The sequence below is a fragment of the Fimicolochytrium jonesii genome (genome assembly GCF_025526975.1).
Source record: "Fimicolochytrium jonesii strain JEL569 chromosome Unknown EV422scaffold_4, whole genome shotgun sequence".
NCBI classification, from domain to species: Eukaryota; Fungi; Chytridiomycota; class Chytridiomycetes; order Spizellomycetales; family Powellomycetaceae; genus Fimicolochytrium; species Fimicolochytrium jonesii.
The window spans coordinates 1,722,418-1,741,351 of NW_026515671.1; the positions used below are offsets into that span (position 1 = coordinate 1,722,418).

The window sequence follows — 18,934 nt, forward strand, 5'->3', positions numbered from 1 at the left end:
ATAGTGGTTGGGAGGAAGACGTACGCACAAGTAAGAAAGCATGGCGTATTCGTATGCGAACGCTGGCGTAATGGTCGCAGCTGTGGAGGTTGTCTGCCAGCATTTCGAATGATGTCAAAGGGTGTCAACCCCTGTCATATGCTGTCAGTCCGCCGCTGTCAAAGCGAAAGGCTGCGCGCGAATCTGAGAGACAGATGGAGCAGCCAATTACTCCAAGACCACCGGTCCAACTGGCCAGACCTTTCCTGCGGTGTGCATGTATGACTGCGTAGACAAGAACATCGGTCTTTTCAAGATCGGTTAAGGTTATGGTTTTGACAATGCCTCGAAATGTCATCGAGACGACTCGACCGCCGAGCAAATTCGCTTCCGGCATGAGTTCATTTCTGGTCCTGGTTCATATCCTGCATCTCTACGAAACGATTGAGGATACGGGAAGTAAGATCGGTGGGATCTGGACGAGAGTGCCGGCTCCGTGTTGCTTCGCCGTTCTCTGATCCAGCACCGAAATTCCTTACCATGTTCTTGTCATGCCATGTGCATACACACATACTGTCACACAGCTCGTGCTCTCTAAACGAAGAGACTTTGACGCTATCCGTAAATCCGAACGAGAAACACCGTCCTAAAACCCTAACCCCTCCTAAGTTCTAAAGAGAAATGGAAATCGAATCTTGTGGTTTGAATCTAGTAGGATCATCCCTCCCAAGCCCTTATGTGTCTGACGTCACGCGCCCTTAATTATTTGTGATTAGCAGTGCGTTTCCTGCGCACAGTTAGTTCCACCGTTCCATCTCCCGTTTTTCTGGGAGGTCAGGATGTCCCCGTCGTCTGCCTACTGTACGTACCGTCCATGGAGATGGTGGGAAGTGCTCGCCGCATCGCTGGTAAAAAAAATGCGGTTCAAACTGCATACGGACGGCGGTGTATAAGCGGTGCTTTGTGCGCATCAGACTCTTCCTCCATCTCAACCAGGGAACATAAAGCTGTGCCCCACCCTTGAATGAATCAGCGACTGCCGCAACGCCAAAATTTACTTGAGCGACCGACATGAAGTCACTGCGATGGTACAGTATATCCCAAACTCTCCATACAATGGGTCTCGGGCAATCTCCCGCTGCGAGCAATCGGCGAGCGAGCGGCATCCCTGCAATATGGGGCAGTAGATCGGGCTGTATGGCCGGATTTACACGCATATCTCTTCCCAGCTTCGCAATGAGCAACGTTTGTAAGCTGTGATGAATGTGAGCCATAGTCACGGCGGATGTTTCCCCCTTGGCTCGGTTCGTTGACCCCTGTCTCCTGGAAGGAAGGGAAAACGCGTGGTCCCGTTGAGGGCATGCATGCCTCTTGGAGGTGCGACGCGATCAAAGCGATGATATAAACCCTCTACGCATCGCCGCGCGTGCGCTTTCCCGTTGCCTTTTTTCCATTTTTTTCTTCGCCTTCCTTCATCGGTGAGGGACAAGACGAACCTCTTGCGTGCTCTGTCTGGCCCAACTTCCTGTCTGTGTTTGTACGCTCAAGCCGAACAGCGACCCATTTCCCTGCGTGCATTCGAATCCCTTATCTTATTCGTAGCTGACTTGTTCGCGACACGCGTTTGGCTGGGGAGCAAGCGAACCTACGAAAGGAAAGCAGCAAAGCGCGTACAAAACCCTACTCTCTTTCATTATTCCCTACGATTAGCGTGCAACATCCTACGCACCCCACGCCCCTCTTCGGGCCCGCCGCCACACCTCGTAACTTGAACTCCGCTTCGCACTCTACCCTCGTAGCACGTAGCACGGACACGCTGTTAAAGTCTCCCACCAGCCAGATCGCACGCGTTGGTGGCCACCACCGTCGACGGCAAGTTCGACACGGCGTCGTCGGATCCACAGCTCCGTCCCACATCCACCGTCTCCGTCTCACTTCTGCTCAAGTGATCTGCTCAAAGCACTCGTCGCCGTCGTCTTCGAGACGGACCGAATAGCTTCTCACGGGCACTTCCACACCCGCCTCCTAACGCGTGAAGGATGCTCGGCGGCACCCACGAGCTTCGTCCTGACGCGTCGCCTGCGTCGGGAGCCCGACAAGCCAACGTCGCCATAGATGACGCTCGGGACGCTCATGTTCCGAACCTAGTAGTGACGCCCGTCGCCGGTGCCACAATCAACAATGATAATGAAGCGAATGGTTCCAACTGCAACACGCCCGAAGCGAAGCGACACAAGAACGCGGTCGGATCTAGGACCCCGCAACATCGCAATCTTCGGTCGGCTAGCAGGGCTGGTGGCTCCACTAGAATGGCGAGAAACACCGACACGGCCGCTGGCGATCGTGCTGGTGCCTCGTCGCAGCAACTAAGTGATTTACAAGGTGGTATTATTACAAGACTCAGGGAGCAACAACTATGCGAACAGAACGTCCCGCAGGCTAGGGCTGATCCTACTTCGGTATCCGGATCAGCTGATATGCGACTTCGGAAAGTCGTTTCCAATGAGCTCGCTACTCAAAGCGGTAGTACTAAGAAGTCAAGGTAAGTTGAGCGTCGTCCTTATATCTGTACCTGGTCACATCTCATAATATTCTTTCCCATCACCAATATTGGTAGAATCCCTCATCTGCGATCAGATGTATTGCTCACACCGTCCAAAGCAAGCTCTGCTTGGGCGGCCATTCCGCTGGACTCTCCAGCGAGTAACACTAGATCAAAGTAAGTTTCTCGCCTCAAAGCGCGCCGACATGGGGACAGCTTCATCAAAACGAAACTTTCACTGACTATATCCTTCATGCTCGCTAACTACAGGAGCTGCCTGCAAACCAAAAACATCCATGACCTACTTCTAGAAAAGACCAGCCCAGGCCTCATCGCTGCGGGGGCGAGCAGCTCACAAGATATTGATGACCCTGAAGCGGACGTCTGCCCAGACTCGCCTTCGTATCGTCGATCAAGCAGCAAAGGGAAAGGAAAAGCACCAATGTACGGCTCCTCGGCGAAAACCTCGCCGGTATCAAGGATCCCCTCTCGACCAGCTTCGCGCTCCAACAGTAACCTCGGTTCTCCTCGTCTTTCGCGATCGTCGTCCACCATCTCGTTCCAGGCGATCGATCACAACAATCTGTTCGATGACAGCCTTCCGACCCCTCAGGCGCCAGGTCCGGATATGGATGCAGATGACTTCATCAGTCAGATTGCTCCTGCCGCTGAGCCTGACACGCCCAATCGTTCGACATTTTCGGCGCCTTCTGATCCTAGCGATATCAGCCCTTTTGCCGTCACGGAAGATACACCGCGAACAGCCAAGCTTTGCTCGGCGCTCAGCGATTTCGGCTTTGGCGCGGCCCCGACTCCTTCGCATCGTCCTCACGGTCTCTTGCGCAATGCCACTATGCCACAAGGCAGCAGCAGCCACAGCATGAAGAACAGGATGGTCGCTTCGTCTCCCATGAACCTGGGCTCCCCGAGTCGTTCATCCACAGGGCTATCCCCGCAACAGTTCTACGGCGAGCAGCCTCGAAGCGGTGGTAGTCGGGCCGCAAGCTCACCGCGCGCCTCACCCGTCGTTGACCCCGAGCTGAACCCATTCATGGGATCCAGCATGCAAGTACCCAGGATCCCTGCAACCCCTGCAACCCCTCGCGTCTCGAGTTCTCGTGTGCCTCCACCCGGCATCCTTGCTGCGGGAGAGGGCGCTTCGTCGAGATCGCTCATGTCTCGAATGTCAGCTACCCCTTCCGCGCTTCTTAGCCCGTTCGGCAACATGGGGCTCCGCAGCGCTATCGCAAGTCGCGGACCACATGATGGAGAATACCTTCGCAGCAGGGATGTCGATCAGACCCCGTCCAAGCAGCGTCAGCCGGAAATGGATGAAGCTAGCCCGTTCTTAGCTGGTCCGTCGTCCCCATCTTCCCCATCGCGTCGACGAAACCTTAGCTGTGGCCCGTCCGCACTTCGGCCGCCTATTCCAGGGTCGCCGTCACCGATGTCGTCCGGCAGGCCAAAGTCCGTCAGCCGTCGCCTCTTTCCTGCGCCTGAACACGATGACCGCCGATTCAAGCACCGTGCTCACTCCCTACCTCATCGCGGGGCTTCAAGCAACTTGGCAGGTCCGTCCCAGCTCCCTGACGACGGTCACATGCAAATTGATGCACGCACGCCGTCACGAGCCGGCACAGACATTGCACGACGACGCCCCGGTGTCGACATATACGGCCCAGCTCCTCCAAAACCTAACTTCTTCGGGGCAGACGGGCCCAGTTCATCGACGATGACCAGCGCTCTACCGCCGCGAACACCAAGGAGGCCCAATGGCAACAGTCTACGCCACGACGTTCTTCTTCGAAGCGCAAGCAAGAGTGCAAGGAAAGGCCCTTTTCCGAATGATTGCAACCCATTCCTCGCCGCGGCTAGTGGTTCAAGTCAGTTCCCATCGACGCCTTCTCGCCCTGGCCCACAGCGAGAAAGTTCTAGCGGTGCCGGTCTATCTACTTCTACCCGCCCAACACCTAGGAATAATGAGCCTTCTCGAACACCGCCAGACCAACAGGAATCGCCGTACGCACACCGTGTCCCGCCCACACCTCGTACCGACCGCAAGCGCAAAATATCAACAGAAAAATCCCCTACGCCTCGCAAACAAACCCCGCAAGGCCGGCTAAGCTATGGTGCCCCACCTTCCAGGCCAGACTTCTCAGGCTCATCGACGCATTCATCGGCGCGGAAGCGTCAGCGAGTGGACCCGGCCGAGGAACTGAAGTTGAACGGCTCGGCGTCCATCGCCGCCGACTACAGGCGGTACGACGAGTTGCCTGCTCGTCTCGACTTTGACATCCCTGACGATTCCGATGAGGAGTCCGACTCAGACAAAGACTCTGATGATGGCGATTCCGACTCTGATGAATGTACTCACGCTCATCGCACATACAAGAAAGGCGATGATGATCAAGGCAATGGTGGAGGCACATCTTCGTCATCCGCTGGTAGCAGCTCGAGCTCTTCCGGCTTCGGCGAGGGCGGCTCGACTTACTCCTCAGCTGGCAAATCAAGCGGGTCAGGCGAGGGAGCCTCCCACTCTGCCCAAGGCATTCCTGGCACCGCCTACGCCGGTCAAGTGACAGTGTACTCAACTACGGTCACCATCCAGCAAACCACAGTCGTAATCGCCCCACTGTCGCCCTTCGCAGATGACAAGGAGAACCCAAAGAGAGGCGATCCGACTTATAAGGAGTACACCCGAGGGGTGGTCTTTGAAGCCAACTCAGTTGACGACAAGCTCGCTGGGTCAGGCTGCTACTGCCGTCAGTGGCGCAAGAAAACCGACCAGCCGCGCAAAATTCTCGGGGAACTCGAAGAAAACATGTTCGAGTGGGTTGACTGCGGACCGTGCGTGAAGAACTTCAGCCCCATCAAGAAGGAGATTGGCACCGGCAAGAAATCTACGCACGAGGATATCAAGTGTATGCCATCATCTACCGACGGCAAAGCTCTGTCCTCTCGACGCCTATCTATCCCTCCGGCGTTCGGAAGCAGCTCGCCGCGGTTCCCAGACTCGCCGGTCAAGACGTCGTACGACATGAAAGTACATGCTCCGAGTGATCCTTCGCCGTTGCGATGGATGTCAACGGCCACGTACCAGACATCTCCTACGCGCAGCCCGAACATGAACCGCCCCTTCTCGTCTCCCGCACGTATCCAAAACCCCGACCGCAAATTCTCCTTGTCCTCGTCGGCCGGAAGCAAGCACGCCCGATCCCCCGGCGCGATTTCCCCCACACCGGTCCGTCCACCCGTCTCGCAACGCCGACCGTCCACCTCCTCAACCACGTCAGGCAGCACCTATTCCTCAAGCAGCAGCGGGTCCCCGACCAAAAGCCCCGTTGCGAAACGCCGCAAGGACGAGAGGATGACCGCCAACACCTCCATGCTGCACCGGACGCTGTATGGCAAGCATGTCTCGCCTGCACCCGCCTGGCGCCCTTGACGGCTCAATCGCGAACTACGATACAAGTATTTTGGGATAGAGGGGTGGTACGACGTATGCGCGGAATCTTTTTGGACACGTACACACAAACACACATTGGACGGAAGAGCAAAGAACTAAAACCACAGAAAAAAAGCGTTACGAAACAACACCCCCCGGCCCCTACGCAAAACACCTAGACGTAATTTAACCCAAACGATACCCCACCGGCCCAAACCAAACGGTCATCATCGAAAACCCGATATCAGAAAAACAAGAGCTGAACGTCCGCACAAACGAAGTGAAGATTACGAGAACTTTCAGCAGCTGGCATCCCTTGCTTATAAGCGAACCTGCACAGCACGGACTTAGATAGATGGGCGAAAGAAGTGTACAAAAGAGTAATAATGGACATATGGAATGAAGTGTGATATTGTATATGAACCGAAAAATATGTGGGGCGGAGGAGAGATGACGAGGTTTAAGGGAGGAGGACTACAGAAGCGGGGATGCTACTTTTATGAGTCCCTGTGTATGTGGTCTCCTCCCCCTTCGTCGAGAACGTTTGAAGTTTTTGGATAACTTTTCCCCCCTTTGTGTACCGAAAAGGTCGATATAAATAAAAACAGAACATATATATATTGCGGTTGCTGGGATTATGCGTTCCAGGACTCTGCCATCTCGACTCGGTTTCCAAAGAAAGCAGTACACATGTTTGGATCCTCGCAGACTAGTAAGAACCGCATCCATCTACATGAAAACATATGGTGCTGCATGAGGAGCTACGGGTCCCTGCAGCAAAACCCTTTCTGGTTCATCGGAGTTCCTCGGTCTTTGACGGTTAGTCGTCAAACACAAGTAGTTGGGATAGATGTGGGCCACCTAGCCTCCTGTACAGCGGCGGGTGGGATTCTCGGAGCCATGATGCAAGTGCGTCGCGTTGATGAGAGGATTGCTCTTTCATCGACGCGACGCGCTTGTACAGTACAATGGGCTTCGCTCTGGCACACGCAATGCTGACAAGCCGCAGTGCCCTCTCCTTAAGGATGTGGTTGACGCCAAGCAATGAGGTGCTTAAGAGGTGCTTCGGAAGAATGACGGACACCAGGAGCCGAATCACATGCGTGTCCTTGTTTACCGCCTAATCCCGCTCACTCCCGCGGGGCTTCCGCGTACCGCGCAGACAGTATCATGCATATTTTTCGGTGCCAGGCGGCATTCGGTATGAACATTCGTTGAATGGCACCCAAGTGCTGGCTCGAGACAGGGAGTGTCGTCGGCTATATCTGGGGGCGAGCTTGCACGTTCCACTAGTCTGCTGTGTTACACCAACGTATTGGCGCTATCCACAAGAACCCCTGCCGTCGCTACACTTCTCTGAACACGTTCTAGATGTCCACTGCCATTGTTTCGGCTCGGGCAAAGTGATGTCCAGTGAAGCGGAACAACCATTCAGCAATGCCTGGAAACAAGCAGATTTGTGAGGTTAGCGTGCTCGTAATTTGGAGTGCAGAGAGGTCTGCAGCCCGTTCTCAAAGGGTTTCTGACTTCGCTCAATGTTGCCGTAACCCCACGTCCAATATCCCCTCGTAGTCTGTACAGAGTCTCGTGGCGCTTCGTCCACCGGACGCTGTGATAAAATCCTTCTTAGCTCATTATACAAGTCATTGAGCGTTCAGTGTCGTTCCGGTCGTGGAGCGAGGGAATTCTACTCTCTTTGGGCGTCTTTGTCCGGACGCCATGGAGCGTCGTTGCACAAATCTCGAAAACGTTATATATATGTCCGGGGCTATGCAAGAAATTGTGAGGTCAGGCTGCTCGACCCGCCGTTTTCTTGCCCAGGTGTTCCTGCCGCTTAAAAGTCGATCCTTCGATTTCAAAACAAGACCTGGTTCGTTGATAGGCTTGCCCAGGATTTGTCGCTCGTGTGGTGTTTACCAGGGCGTATGAAAAATGGTACGGCTAGCGAGGTGGTCGCACCAAATGTGGCAAACGCTCTGGGTATGCGGCAACACAGACGTCACGTTCCGCAGAATCTTTTCGCTGTCTCGTCTCTTTTTCCCCTTTCGAGCAACTGGCTTTGACCCCTCGAAGTACCCAAGCGGCAGTTTTATCCCTGTTCTGGACAACTGCGACGCCATCTGCCTTCTCTCGCTCCACAAAGACCTCGTTCGATATTTCGCCGGAACGCCAGACGGTGTTCATACGCACAAAGCCCGGTCTAGTGACCCGGTATCGAAACAACAGTTGGTACGTCTGGTTTAATGCCATCGTTGCTGACTAAGACCCTTTAGTTCTTCGAAACACAGTGTGTCCGCGCATCGAGGCTCCAGCATCTCCATTACTGTTCTTCAATAGCCTAGCGCCATACAAATCGTAAGGGCCCCAGTCCGTCATCCTTGTCCCAGTTTCTACAGTCCCAATGTGTTGTGCAACCGTCTTCCTCGCGACTTCCTCCGCTCCACCAGACAGACCAGATGAAGTTCACGTTCGCTGGCCGGCGTGACGTCTGCAGTCTTGAGCTATGAAATGCTTCCACCTCCCTGACCCCTGTGGGACCACGGATGCTTCTTCGTCCCGGAACCGATGCCCTCAAGTCAGCCTCAAGTGTCTGAGCCAGTGTCTGAGCGGAGCTTGGAGGAGACCGCCGTCCTCGACATCCTCGCCCCGACACGCCTCGACTCTGGGGACTGCCTGAACCGAACCCCTAATCGTCCCTGCTATCTCATGGCAGGCATCGACAAACACAAGTTAGATTCAGTTAGAACCCACATTATACCAACAACTCCGCGATAGAGGCCTTCTCGGACGCGTTGGGTCGCTCCTCAGCCGTATACAACCAAATTAGAAAAATTATACCTTTTTCACAAAAGTTTTTTAGGATGAAGAGTGTATCTTTTTTTTCAGAAAAAAAAGGTGAGCTCCCTACTGGGGAACTTCTTGAAAACGGTGTAATCGTTCTGACTGGTATAATCGGTCCACCACGAGACACAACGAACATTCCCCCCAATGGAAGATCGCTTGCTTAGTTCAGCACTACACTGCAAATAGTCTACGAAACGCTAACATTGTGGGAAGCAGAAACTTGGCCTAGGAGCGTTGTGCATTAGGACGTGGAGAGCAACTGTGATTCCTTCAGATGGGACTTACGGGAAACGCGGATCGTTAGCGTGGTGGCGGTTGTTGTCGCCTGCATACCATCAACGTAGTCCTTGGCTTTTTGAACCGCCTGCTTTGAGACTGGAAGACCGTACTCTGTGGCCAATGTTTTGATGACATGATGCTCGTGTCCTAGGTCGTCCTTCAGTTTTTGGACGGTGTTTGCATCCAACAGCATTTCTTTGTTTTGGAAAACCTCCACTAAATAAGACGGGTCAGTCGAAACGTCCTGAGTATTGTATAAATCTATGCACCTGCCGGTCTGACTAGTGTGATTAGCATTGTCATACGTGAGTATGATGTTGTTATAACGGAGCACAAGGTCTTTGGCGTTGTTCATTTGATCAGCAATGGCCTGAGATGTCTCTTCATTTGTGATGCCGGGGAAGACTGTTGGTTTGTTGCGAATGTCGGCAGCTTTGAACTGACCGCTACTGGGGAACTCCAACTTCGCAGTTACTTGAGTAGCCATTTGGGATCGGAAGGAAGTGAGAATGCGGCAGGTTTCAATGTTGGGATCCTCCACGAAGGAGGAGGGGTTGGGTTTCATCAACCGTCCTTTTATTGACCTACTGGCGAATGAGTTGTTCCCGCTGCGCGAAGTGGCAGGAATAATGAGATTGTCATTCTCATTTGTGTACCCACAGGTAGTAAGTCATGCTCGTAACCGTTACGCGAAACGCACCAGCACTGGCTCATGCGACGACGATACCGCGCGTGCAGCGGCGACATCCGGGCGTGACTAGAAATGGGTAACTCGTGCTAAATGTGGGTAGCTCACCTCAAGAATAAGACTTTTTTACAGCCAAAGTGAACCATTTGATTAACAAACCTAACCCCTTTGCCTTCGGTGAGTCGGCCTTACCCGGCCTCCTACAATCAGGGTCTACTCGCTCCGCTCGGCAGCTGCCTAACTAGTCTAACCCTAACCCGAGTTACTCACATTTAGCACGAGTTACCCACTTCTAGTCAATCCCGCGACATCCTCGCCGCTTACATAATCTGGACTCTGACTCACCTCGCCGCGAATCCTCACAAAAGTTCGACAGCGCGGGTCTTCGGGTGACACTATTCTGGGACCGATGGACTTTCGACCAAAGTTTCTTTTCCGGGGTTCGGGAGAAGCATTCCTCCAAAGCTTCGGTTACTATCAATAAACAGTGGGAAGCTTCGGAGAGTGGAGTGAAAAAAAGTATATAAGGCAGGGGGGTCTCTAGGCAAAAACTTCCCTCTTCCATCATTTCTCATACAAGCTTATAAAACGACAACTTTCTCTCGTATCTCGCCCACCCACCTTATTTCATCTGTCATGTAAGCCAGCTTTTCCCCTGGCTTTCGTCCTTGCTTTGTTGTCGGATTGGAGGGATCGGGACTAACTTTTCAGCCTTTGGCTTTCCCCAGTTCAATGAACAGCTTCACCGCCAACATCGACGACACGCCAGCATCCTCTTCCAGCAGCAGCCGCAGTCCCAGCCCCATCCTCGGCTTCTCTCATCGCGACATGGTAGTCGTTCACATTTCGCCGGCGCTCCCACAACAGCCACCCTCGCCCACTCCGCAGCTCGACGCAATGGATATGGATCTCTACATGGATGACGAGCCGGTATCATGCCCGTGCTCTGAAGCGTCTGCATCGCCTTACTGCTTTCGCGCCTCTAAAACAGCAACAATCACTTCGCATGCAACATGGGCGTACATCCCGAAAACTCCTCCTTACAAACGCAGCATGGTCACCGTCACCATCACCCCCGCGGCGCCTCGCCACAGCAATGGAAACCAACAGAACCGCATTCCGGCAGCATCCCTGAGGAACCAGGAGGCTCGCTTCAAACCGTACCGTCGCCCTGCTGGATCGAACTTGGAAAAGTTGAGGATCGTCCGTCAACGGAGCCCGATGGCTGTGGACCATGTGACGCTTTCAGCGACGATGCTGGCGACGACGAGCGATGTGGATGTGGATGCTCCTCTTATTCGGACTCGTGCTCGTGCGGCTTCCGTCTAGGGAAAACGTTCCAGGTTTGGCAAATTACATCTAATGATTTAGTTCCATAAGGCGGTTTTGGAGCAAGGATCTGTCCATACTTTCCAATGCTTGCGTGAGTACTAGGATAGAGACTGATGATAGCATAAACTCTTCAGACAGACATGATAAAAGATATGTGACTTTTGAGTGAATATATATCGGCGTGGCCTTGATAAGATTGCCCATATGCGTGAGAGGCGTGCTCCTGCCTACTATTGAACCCCCCCCAGTCCTTCTGCGGGAGAGGGAGAGAGGCGCGTGTGAATCTCTCCCAATGTGAGTCACCCCTCCCCACAACGAAGCCGCACATCGATCCTCTGCCGTTTTTGCACCACAAGCCATCGTAAAAGCCCTATCTATCTCCCCATCCTCCCGACACCCACCCTACCAGGGTTCGAGCTGCCTCGTCTGCGTCGGTTCCAGCCGCTTTGAGGTTTCTTTCGGTCATGCGAGTGGTCTGCTGCCATCCGCTTTCGTTTCGCTAGGCCGTGATCGTCCTGTCATCTCACACCTCCGGAACCGCCATCGTGGGGCATTCGTCTTTCCGTTAAGGGGAACTTTATTTTCCATATCTTATTTGTCCGCTATATTCGTACTGCAACCACCCTTTATCGTGGTGCCATACCCCGCATCTCTTCGCATCGTCGTCTCGTTTCCATAAACCACCGCGTCAGCATTCGACGCCACATTACACCCATATCCCAACCATCACTTGACACCCACCCACCGCTAAACAAAATGTGGGACCCATACGGCACCCAACAGCAGCAGCAACAGGCCGCAGGGGCAGGTGGCGATCCACAGAAGACGACGTTGTGGATGGGCGATTTGGAGCCATGGATGGAGGAGAATTATATCAGGAGTTTGTGGTAATGTTTTTTGTGTGATTGGGGGTTGACTTCATTGTGGGGATTGTGTATTGATGGGTTTTGTGTGTTAATAGGGCGGCGATGGGGGAGCAGGTTAATGTAAAGATGATTCGGGATAAGATTACTGGGTAAGCGTTGGTGTGAGGTTTGCGGGAATATCGAGCGACAGGGAGTAATGATGCCGGGATGGCCGCCATCGGTGTTGTTTCGCGTCGGAAGGGGCATTCCGAGTGCGGACAAGGGCGATGAATGTCGCCGGAGGTGCAAAAATGATCCCGCATGTCATCAAAATGTCCCATCCGCCGTGCGTCCCTTCTTTGTATCCTCAAGACCGAGCCCGCTGACAATCTCCTCTCATTCACAGACAAAACGCAGGCTACTGCTTCCTCGATTTCCCCACCAACCAATCCGCCAACCGCCATCTCAATAATGTGAACGGCAGCCTGATACCTGGGACGAACCGAATGTTCAAGTTGAACTGGGCGTCGGGTGGAAGAGATATTAGTACGAGGTATGAGATTTGTTCGGGTGGTAAGGAGGGTTTTCTTGCTGATGCTGATACTACGCTTTACCGCCCTGGTCTGGTAGGGAAGAGCGAGGCCCGGAGTTTTCGGTGTTTGTTGGAGATCTTGGACCTGAGGTTACCGATGCCGTTCTACTGGTATGTCTGCGAGAATCGTCATCATTAGACGAGCTTGCGATGTACTCATATCACCCTCTACTTCTTTCAAAAAGGCAACGTTTCAACAAGCCCGCTTCACAACCTGCAAATCAGCGCGTGTGGTCACTGACCCAGCCACCGGCGCATCGCGTGGTTATGGTTTCGTCAGGTACGTCCACCCATCCTCCTCACTATCCGTTTGTCCCAACCTCCGCTCCTTCACTAAACAATCCACATCGTCTCCCCAGATTCACCGACGAAGCCGAACAACAGCGCGCCCTTACAGAAATGCAAGGCGTGTACTGCGGCAACCGCGCCATCCGCGTCTCCGTCGCCACGCCGCGCAACAACACCGGAGGCGGAGGAGGGATGAGAGGTGCGGCGCAGCAGGGTTATTATCATCCGGCCCAGCAGCAGTATGATGCGAATAATACGACGGTGTTTGTTGGGGGCTTGGATGGGAATATCTCGGATGATGAGTTGAGGAGGTATGTTCGATGGGAGAGATCTCTTGTTCCGCGGTGGACGCGACACGCTTTGAGTGGTTGATTGATTGATTGATTGAACCTTTATTTCTTCGGCAGTTATTTCCTCCCATTCGGCGAAATCGTGTACTCCAAAATCCCACCCAACAAAGGCTGCGGGTTCATACAGTTTGCCCACCGCCAGTCCGCCGAGATGGCTATCATGCAGATGAACGGCGCTATCATCGGTAAAATCACGAACTCCCCTCTTCTCTTTCCCCACCCCCCACAATCCCACTAACCCTCCGGTCCTATTCCTAGGCGGCATCCGCGTCCGCCTCTCCTGGGGCCGCACGCAACCCTCCACCCCCAAATCCGATCCCTCCTACCGCTCCTCCGCCCCCTCCTCGCCCTACATGTCGCACACCCCGCCCTACGGCACCTCAGGCGGCCCGCCAAATCTGCATTTCAACCCGATGACGATGATGGGCATGCTGGGCCACCACCCGCATCACCATCATAACCAGCAGATGCAGATGCAGATGATGCATCAGATGCATTTGCAGCAGCAGCAGATGGGGATGGGGATGGGTGGGCAGAGGGGGGTGGTGGATGAGCAGCAGCAACATCGTAGCGCCACTTCTACTGGTGGTGCCACTGGCGGTGCTGGTGAAGAGGCGAGTGAGGAAGAAGGGTTTGCGAGGAGGAAGGAAGATGGGACTGGGAAGAGTGAGCCGCGGGCTGCGTAAGGCGCGCCCCCATACTATATTTACGTCGGGGCGCGGAGACGGAAAGTGGGAGGTCGGAGCCCCAACAGCAACACACAGCGGGAAGAACCCAAAAGCGGGCAGATAGCCCCCGGGGTTTATAGGCATAGCAAAATAGTATTACAACTGTCTCACCCCGCCGCCGCCCGTTGAAAGGAAAGGCATACCATTACAACAAAGCAAAGCCATTTTGTGAACGTTGAAAGAGGGCATTGGGGATATCTATTGCTGTAGACGTGCGGAAAAAAAAAGCATCAACGCGCAGTCCCAGGTATCCAGCAGTATCCTGACCGTGCGGAAACATGAAAGATACCATATGTAATCAGATACCATTGATGAATGTCATTACACAGCTTTATGTTCGAACAGTTTTGACTGTTTCCCGACAGCTACAAGTTGCCATCATCGGCGACGCCTCAGGCAGAGGTACAATGATGTGGATGGCAGATAACCACCACGGAAAATGGGATGGGGTGAGGATTCTAGACTACCTACGGTTACGGGAGAATACGTCTGGTCTGCGGCCATTGCCAAACACCACCGAACGCACAATCGAGAGGAAATTCTTGGTGCTTAGGACGTCCCGATTGTGCACTCTCATCCGTAGTGGTCGTCTTCCAGGAATCTCAAATGGCGTCCAGTCTTGGTTGATACATTTGGGGTTGGGGCAACCCACCAATCCATGGACGTATTCCATTCTTCCCTTTCGGGCTTGCCACGGCCGAGGTGACAGCCGGGGTCGGATGTTTTTCTTCACACGCCCGTGGCAGTCTGGGCACACGGAAGACGTTCGATACTCATCTAACAAGTAGCATGGAATGCTGTTTCTTGCAAAGAGGGTGCGGAATCTGATTTCCATGATGAGTTAGCATATTAAAATACTTAAAAAACAATGATGGTCACTCACCCCTTGGTCTTTGATGACTCCTGAAAGCGCATGGTTTTTCCAGCGTCGCTCCAATCACCCAAGATGACGGCAAAATGCTTTCCATACAGGCGTCGCATGTTCTTGATGAGCTTGCTCTCAGACTTTTGCCGCAGTGAGAACGCCTTGAATCTGCGAGCGACGTGAATCTCATCCTGGTAAAACTCATCCAGGGCGGGATCTGGGATATGGATGTCAGCCCATGTATTACCAAATTTGAAGACAAAGCATGATACATCATACCCGCATGTTCGTAATCCACAATGAACGCTGAGAACGCCTCAATGTCCATGCTCTTGTGCGACGGAATATGTGATTCCATCTCAGCGATGCCGGCATTGATCTTTCGCTCTGTCATGTCTCGTTGAAAGTACCGAGACTTTGTCTCGACCGCCCGTTGATTGGATGTGTATCTGGTATGGGGTGGTGCATTGTGAGATTACTACTGCCCTGCTGTCCCCGCTGTCCCCGCTGTCGCCGCTATCCCCGCTGCCCATCATCGGCGACGCCTCAGGCAGAGGTACAATGATGTGGATGGCAGATAACCATGCCCCTATCCCCGCTGTCGCCGCTATCCCCGCTATCCCCGCTGTCGCCGCTGTCGCCGCTGTCGCCGCCGCTATCCCCCCTGTCGCCGCCGCTGTCCCCGGTTTCCGAGTTATACAGCCCGTAGTGCAACATATGACCGTAACCATGTCTGTGTTCCATAGACGTCATCAGACACTGTGTCCGAGTGGTTAAGGAGTTTGCCTCGAAAGCAAATAGGCTTTGCCTGCAGAGGTTCGAATCCTCTCAGTGTCGATCTTTTTTCCTCTTTCTTCCATTTTGCACACCATGCGCTACAGTACCATGACCAGCGACAGGGAGACGAAGGGAATGATAAAAGGCTTTTGCATCAAACCGACGTCGCTGTCCGAATGTCCCCACGAATGGCCATTGTCCCCTTCGTGGATAGGCGTGAGCGGCTCAACATAATGGCTGGTTCCGCTATTGCGGCTACACGGACTGAATCGGATATCACGGCTGTACAAGGGACGTCAAGGCCAGTGTCTGTGTCGCTTTGTTTTTCTTTGTCTCAGTCTCGACCTAAGGGAAGCTGTGCAAGCGAACGTTCGACCAGAGGCGCGCCTCCGCCGTTCGTTGTCGCCAACAAGCAGCGCAAAGTCTGCGGATGGTCGCTTTTCTTTTTCCTTTTTTTTCATGTCAAGTGGAAACGAGAGAGGTTTCGTTGGTGAATGATCAGGCGCCTCGGCGGCAAAAAGCAATTGTTGAGACGATTCAAAAGCAAGAGGTGTCTATTCAATCCACGTCCAACGTGAGGGGACAACCTACACGATAAAGCGATCTCCACGCCGTAATGCTATGTGAATCATATGCTCCTGTACATGGGATAACTAATCGCTACATATGTGCAAAACCTATGCTACAATGGAGTCTTGGCGTGTCGGAATGTGGGAGATACACGAGGGGCATGTGAGGGCCTTTCATATGTCTTTGGTTGAGTTGCCGCTGTGGGAGGCGGATGGTCGTGATTGGGAAGATGGGGTTGAGATGGGGTTTAGGCGGTGGTGGTGGCGGTGGCGGCGGCGATCTCGTGGAGGTACTGTCGGATAGTACGGACAAATGAGTTACTATTCACAAGAATCAGCAATGCAAAAGCAATCAATCCTCAAAACTCACAGTCCCCAAAAGCTTGATCCCCTCGACATAGTTCTTGGTCGGGATGCTCTCATCGATCGAGTGGGCGCCGTCGGCGGCGGTGCCCATGGGCAGAAGCAGCACGCTGCGGTTGAGGGCTTCTTGGAAGGTGAGCGTGACGGGGATGGAGCCGCCTTCACGGGTGTAATCGGGCTTGACTTTCCAGATGCGCTCGGTAGCTTTTTCCGCGGCGACTGTGGGGGTGTAAGGAGGTTTATGTGAGTGATCACAGAGTTTCTGACGTGATGGAGGCGAGATTGTTCTTAAAGAAACATCACACCGCTTACCATAGTTGTAATGGTTGGTGTCAGCGACCCAGCACTTTCCACCGTGAGAGCAGTCAAGCTTGATCGTGTTCTTGGAACCCAACTTGGCAAACTCCTCGTCGACAAACTTCTTCACGAGCCTGTTGATCTCCTCGGGCTCCATGTTGGGCACGGACCGGATGGAGAACTTGCCAACAACCTTCGCGGGGATAACGGTCTTGCTTCCAGAGGAGTGGAACGCACCCTCGATACCGTGCAGCGACAGAGAGGGGAACCTCCAGCGGGCCATGAGAGCGTCCTTCTCCTTGTTGTGAATGGTGACTTTCGAGTCCATGGCCTCGTGCAGGTCGTTGAGGGTAAAATCCAGGCTGTCGTACAGCTTGTCTTCGTCGGCGGTGACGGCGACGACCGAGTCGTAGATGCCAGGGATGAGAATCTTGCCGTTGGGGGAAACAAGCTTGCTGAAGATGATGGCGAGGTCGGTCATGGGCTCGTGGACGGTTCCGCCAAACACGCCAGAGTGAAGGTCCTTTCCGGGACCAGAGATCTCAAGCATGTAGTAAGAGATACCGCGGAGACCGTAGGTGATGCAAGGCTTCGTTGTGCCGAGCCAGTAGTTGTCACTGATGCACACACAGTCGACATCGCCAAAGAACTCGCCCTTGGCTTCCTTGTAGATGAACTCGTCCAGACCTTCAGAGCCGGACTCCTCCATGCCCTCGAAGCACATTTTCAAGTTGACAGGGAATTCGACGCCAAGCTTCTTGTGGGCTTCGATAACCCACAGCCAACCGAGGATGGGGGCTTTGTCGTCGGTAGAACCACGCCCGTACAGCCTGCCGTCAGCGGCCTCCACCAGCGTCCATGGGTCCGTCTTCCATCCGTCCTCCTTGAACGCAGGCTGCACATCGTAGTGTCCGTACACGAGCACGGTCTTTTTCTTAGGGTCAGCACCGTACTGTCCAAGGACAATTGGGGGCAAGTCGAGGGTTTGGCCTTCTAATTCCTGTGTGCCAGGGATGTGCGTCGAGACGCTGGAAGGGAAGAGATTGAATCAGTACCACTTTCTCTGTGTCTAATAGGTTGTCTAGCAACTTACGTGGCTCCCAAGGTCTTCAGCTCGGCGACGAGCCACTGTTATTCATCCATAGAAGGAGAGTGGAAATCATGATGAGCTCCGATATACTGTAGCGACGTTAAGAAAGTTCTGCGGCTGTTTGCATCTTGACCCCCGTTCCCACCGATGGTCTTCGGCCGGTCGAGTAACTCGACAAGTGAACGGTTCCGAAATGCAACCTCTCATCGGTATGCCAGGGCTAAACCGCGGACTATCCCATCTCCAGAGTCCTCTCGTCCGGTCAACAGCCTGCCAGTGCACGGTTCCCAGCCATTCCGTCCGTGCCTCCCTTCTATAAGCCCAACCTATCCCCGGCTAGCAGCACTTGCATTGGGCTGCAGGATTTGCATACCTCGCCCATCCTAACAACATCCTTCCTCCTGGCGGCCTCTCCACTGACGGAAGGAATAGCAACGACTTCTGCAAGACGCTGAACGTAAAAGTCTTTGTTGGCGTCAACGTAGGCGAAGAGCTTGTCGAGGGACGCCAGCTGGGTTAACAGAAAGGTGTTGGGAGATCAGCAAGGGAGGTGCGGGAATTTGGTGACACTTTGCATACGCACGTCGCTCTTGAGGTCCTTTGGGACGACGGTTTGAGGGGCAGCAGACATGGTTGGCCGTTGCTGCTTTGGGTTGCAGAAGAGGGAGAGCATGAACGACGGGGGCGATGACTTTGAAGTGGCAGGGTGGAAGTTGGGCAGGGCTTTCGACGTGGCCGTGGGTGCGTTCCACTTAACAGTTATATAGACAGCAGGCGGACCCTCCACGCCCATTTGATCAGACGGCTTGACGACCGCGTTGATCAGGATGCCCTTGGGACGTCTCCACTAATCTCGCATCTCGCGAAACACAACCGTCGCACATGATGGTCAGCCATGGCTGCTATGGTCAGGTCAGGCTGGCTGCGGTCAGGCACACTCCGACCAGCTGCTGGGAGCTTTGGTGAAATGCTGGTGGAAACGGACATAACGGCCGGGAGAGCCGATATTCGCACTCACTGATGATCAAGCTTCTATTCGCACTCATACTCTGATTGTCATG

The 18,934-nt window shown here is 53.8% G+C and overlaps 5 protein-coding genes and 1 non-coding gene across 6 annotated transcripts; 3 read left to right on the top strand and 3 right to left on the bottom strand.

The window, feature by feature from the left end:
• Positions 1-1,788: 1,788 nt before the first annotated feature.
• EV422DRAFT_325783 (uncharacterized protein) lies at positions 1,789-6,311 on the top strand. The gene is made up of 3 exons (XM_053066317.1): positions 1,789-2,521; positions 2,597-2,698; positions 2,792-6,311. The coding sequence occupies exons 1-3, from the start codon at positions 2,019-2,021 to the stop codon at positions 5,964-5,966; spliced, it is 3,780 nt and encodes a 1,259-aa protein (XP_052928455.1). The 5' UTR covers positions 1,789-2,018; the 3' UTR covers positions 5,967-6,311.
• A 2,451-nt stretch (positions 6,312-8,762) lies between these two features.
• On the bottom strand, positions 8,763-9,688 carry EV422DRAFT_520557 (uncharacterized protein). The gene has a single exon (XM_053069692.1). It carries the CDS (start codon positions 9,652-9,654, stop codon positions 9,052-9,054), a length of 603 nt encoding a protein of 200 aa, XP_052928456.1. The 5' UTR covers positions 9,655-9,688; the 3' UTR covers positions 8,763-9,051.
• Positions 9,689-11,445: 1,757 nt separating this feature from the next.
• On the top strand, positions 11,446-14,359 carry EV422DRAFT_520562 (uncharacterized protein). The gene is made up of 8 exons (XM_053069693.1): positions 11,446-11,996; positions 12,071-12,124; positions 12,361-12,507; positions 12,585-12,657; positions 12,732-12,826; positions 12,906-13,145; positions 13,242-13,369; positions 13,443-14,359. The coding sequence occupies exons 1-8, from the start codon at positions 11,866-11,868 to the stop codon at positions 13,868-13,870; spliced, it is 1,296 nt and encodes a 431-aa protein (XP_052928457.1). The 5' UTR covers positions 11,446-11,865; the 3' UTR covers positions 13,871-14,359.
• On the bottom strand, positions 14,279-15,395 carry EV422DRAFT_554766 (uncharacterized protein). Its single transcript, XM_053071894.1, has 3 exons — positions 15,057-15,395; positions 14,796-14,994; positions 14,279-14,736 (listed from the first exon to the last, which is right to left on the bottom strand). Exons 1-3 carry the CDS (start codon positions 15,169-15,171, stop codon positions 14,376-14,378), a joined length of 675 nt encoding a protein of 224 aa, XP_052928458.1. The 5' UTR covers positions 15,172-15,395; the 3' UTR covers positions 14,279-14,375.
• A 137-nt stretch (positions 15,396-15,532) lies between these two features.
• Positions 15,533-15,614, top strand: EV422DRAFT_t43. The gene has a single exon. It is a non-coding gene; the product is annotated as a tRNA-Ser (tRNA).
• A 432-nt stretch (positions 15,615-16,046) lies between these two features.
• On the bottom strand, positions 16,047-18,884 carry EV422DRAFT_520577 (uncharacterized protein). The gene is made up of 6 exons (XM_053069694.1): positions 18,457-18,884; positions 18,247-18,384; positions 17,877-17,911; positions 16,799-17,811; positions 16,494-16,705; positions 16,047-16,416 (listed from the first exon to the last, which is right to left on the bottom strand). The coding sequence occupies exons 1-6, from the start codon at positions 18,664-18,666 to the stop codon at positions 16,372-16,374; spliced, it is 1,653 nt and encodes a 550-aa protein (XP_052928459.1). The 5' UTR covers positions 18,667-18,884; the 3' UTR covers positions 16,047-16,371.
• Positions 18,885-18,934: the final 50 nt, after the last annotated feature.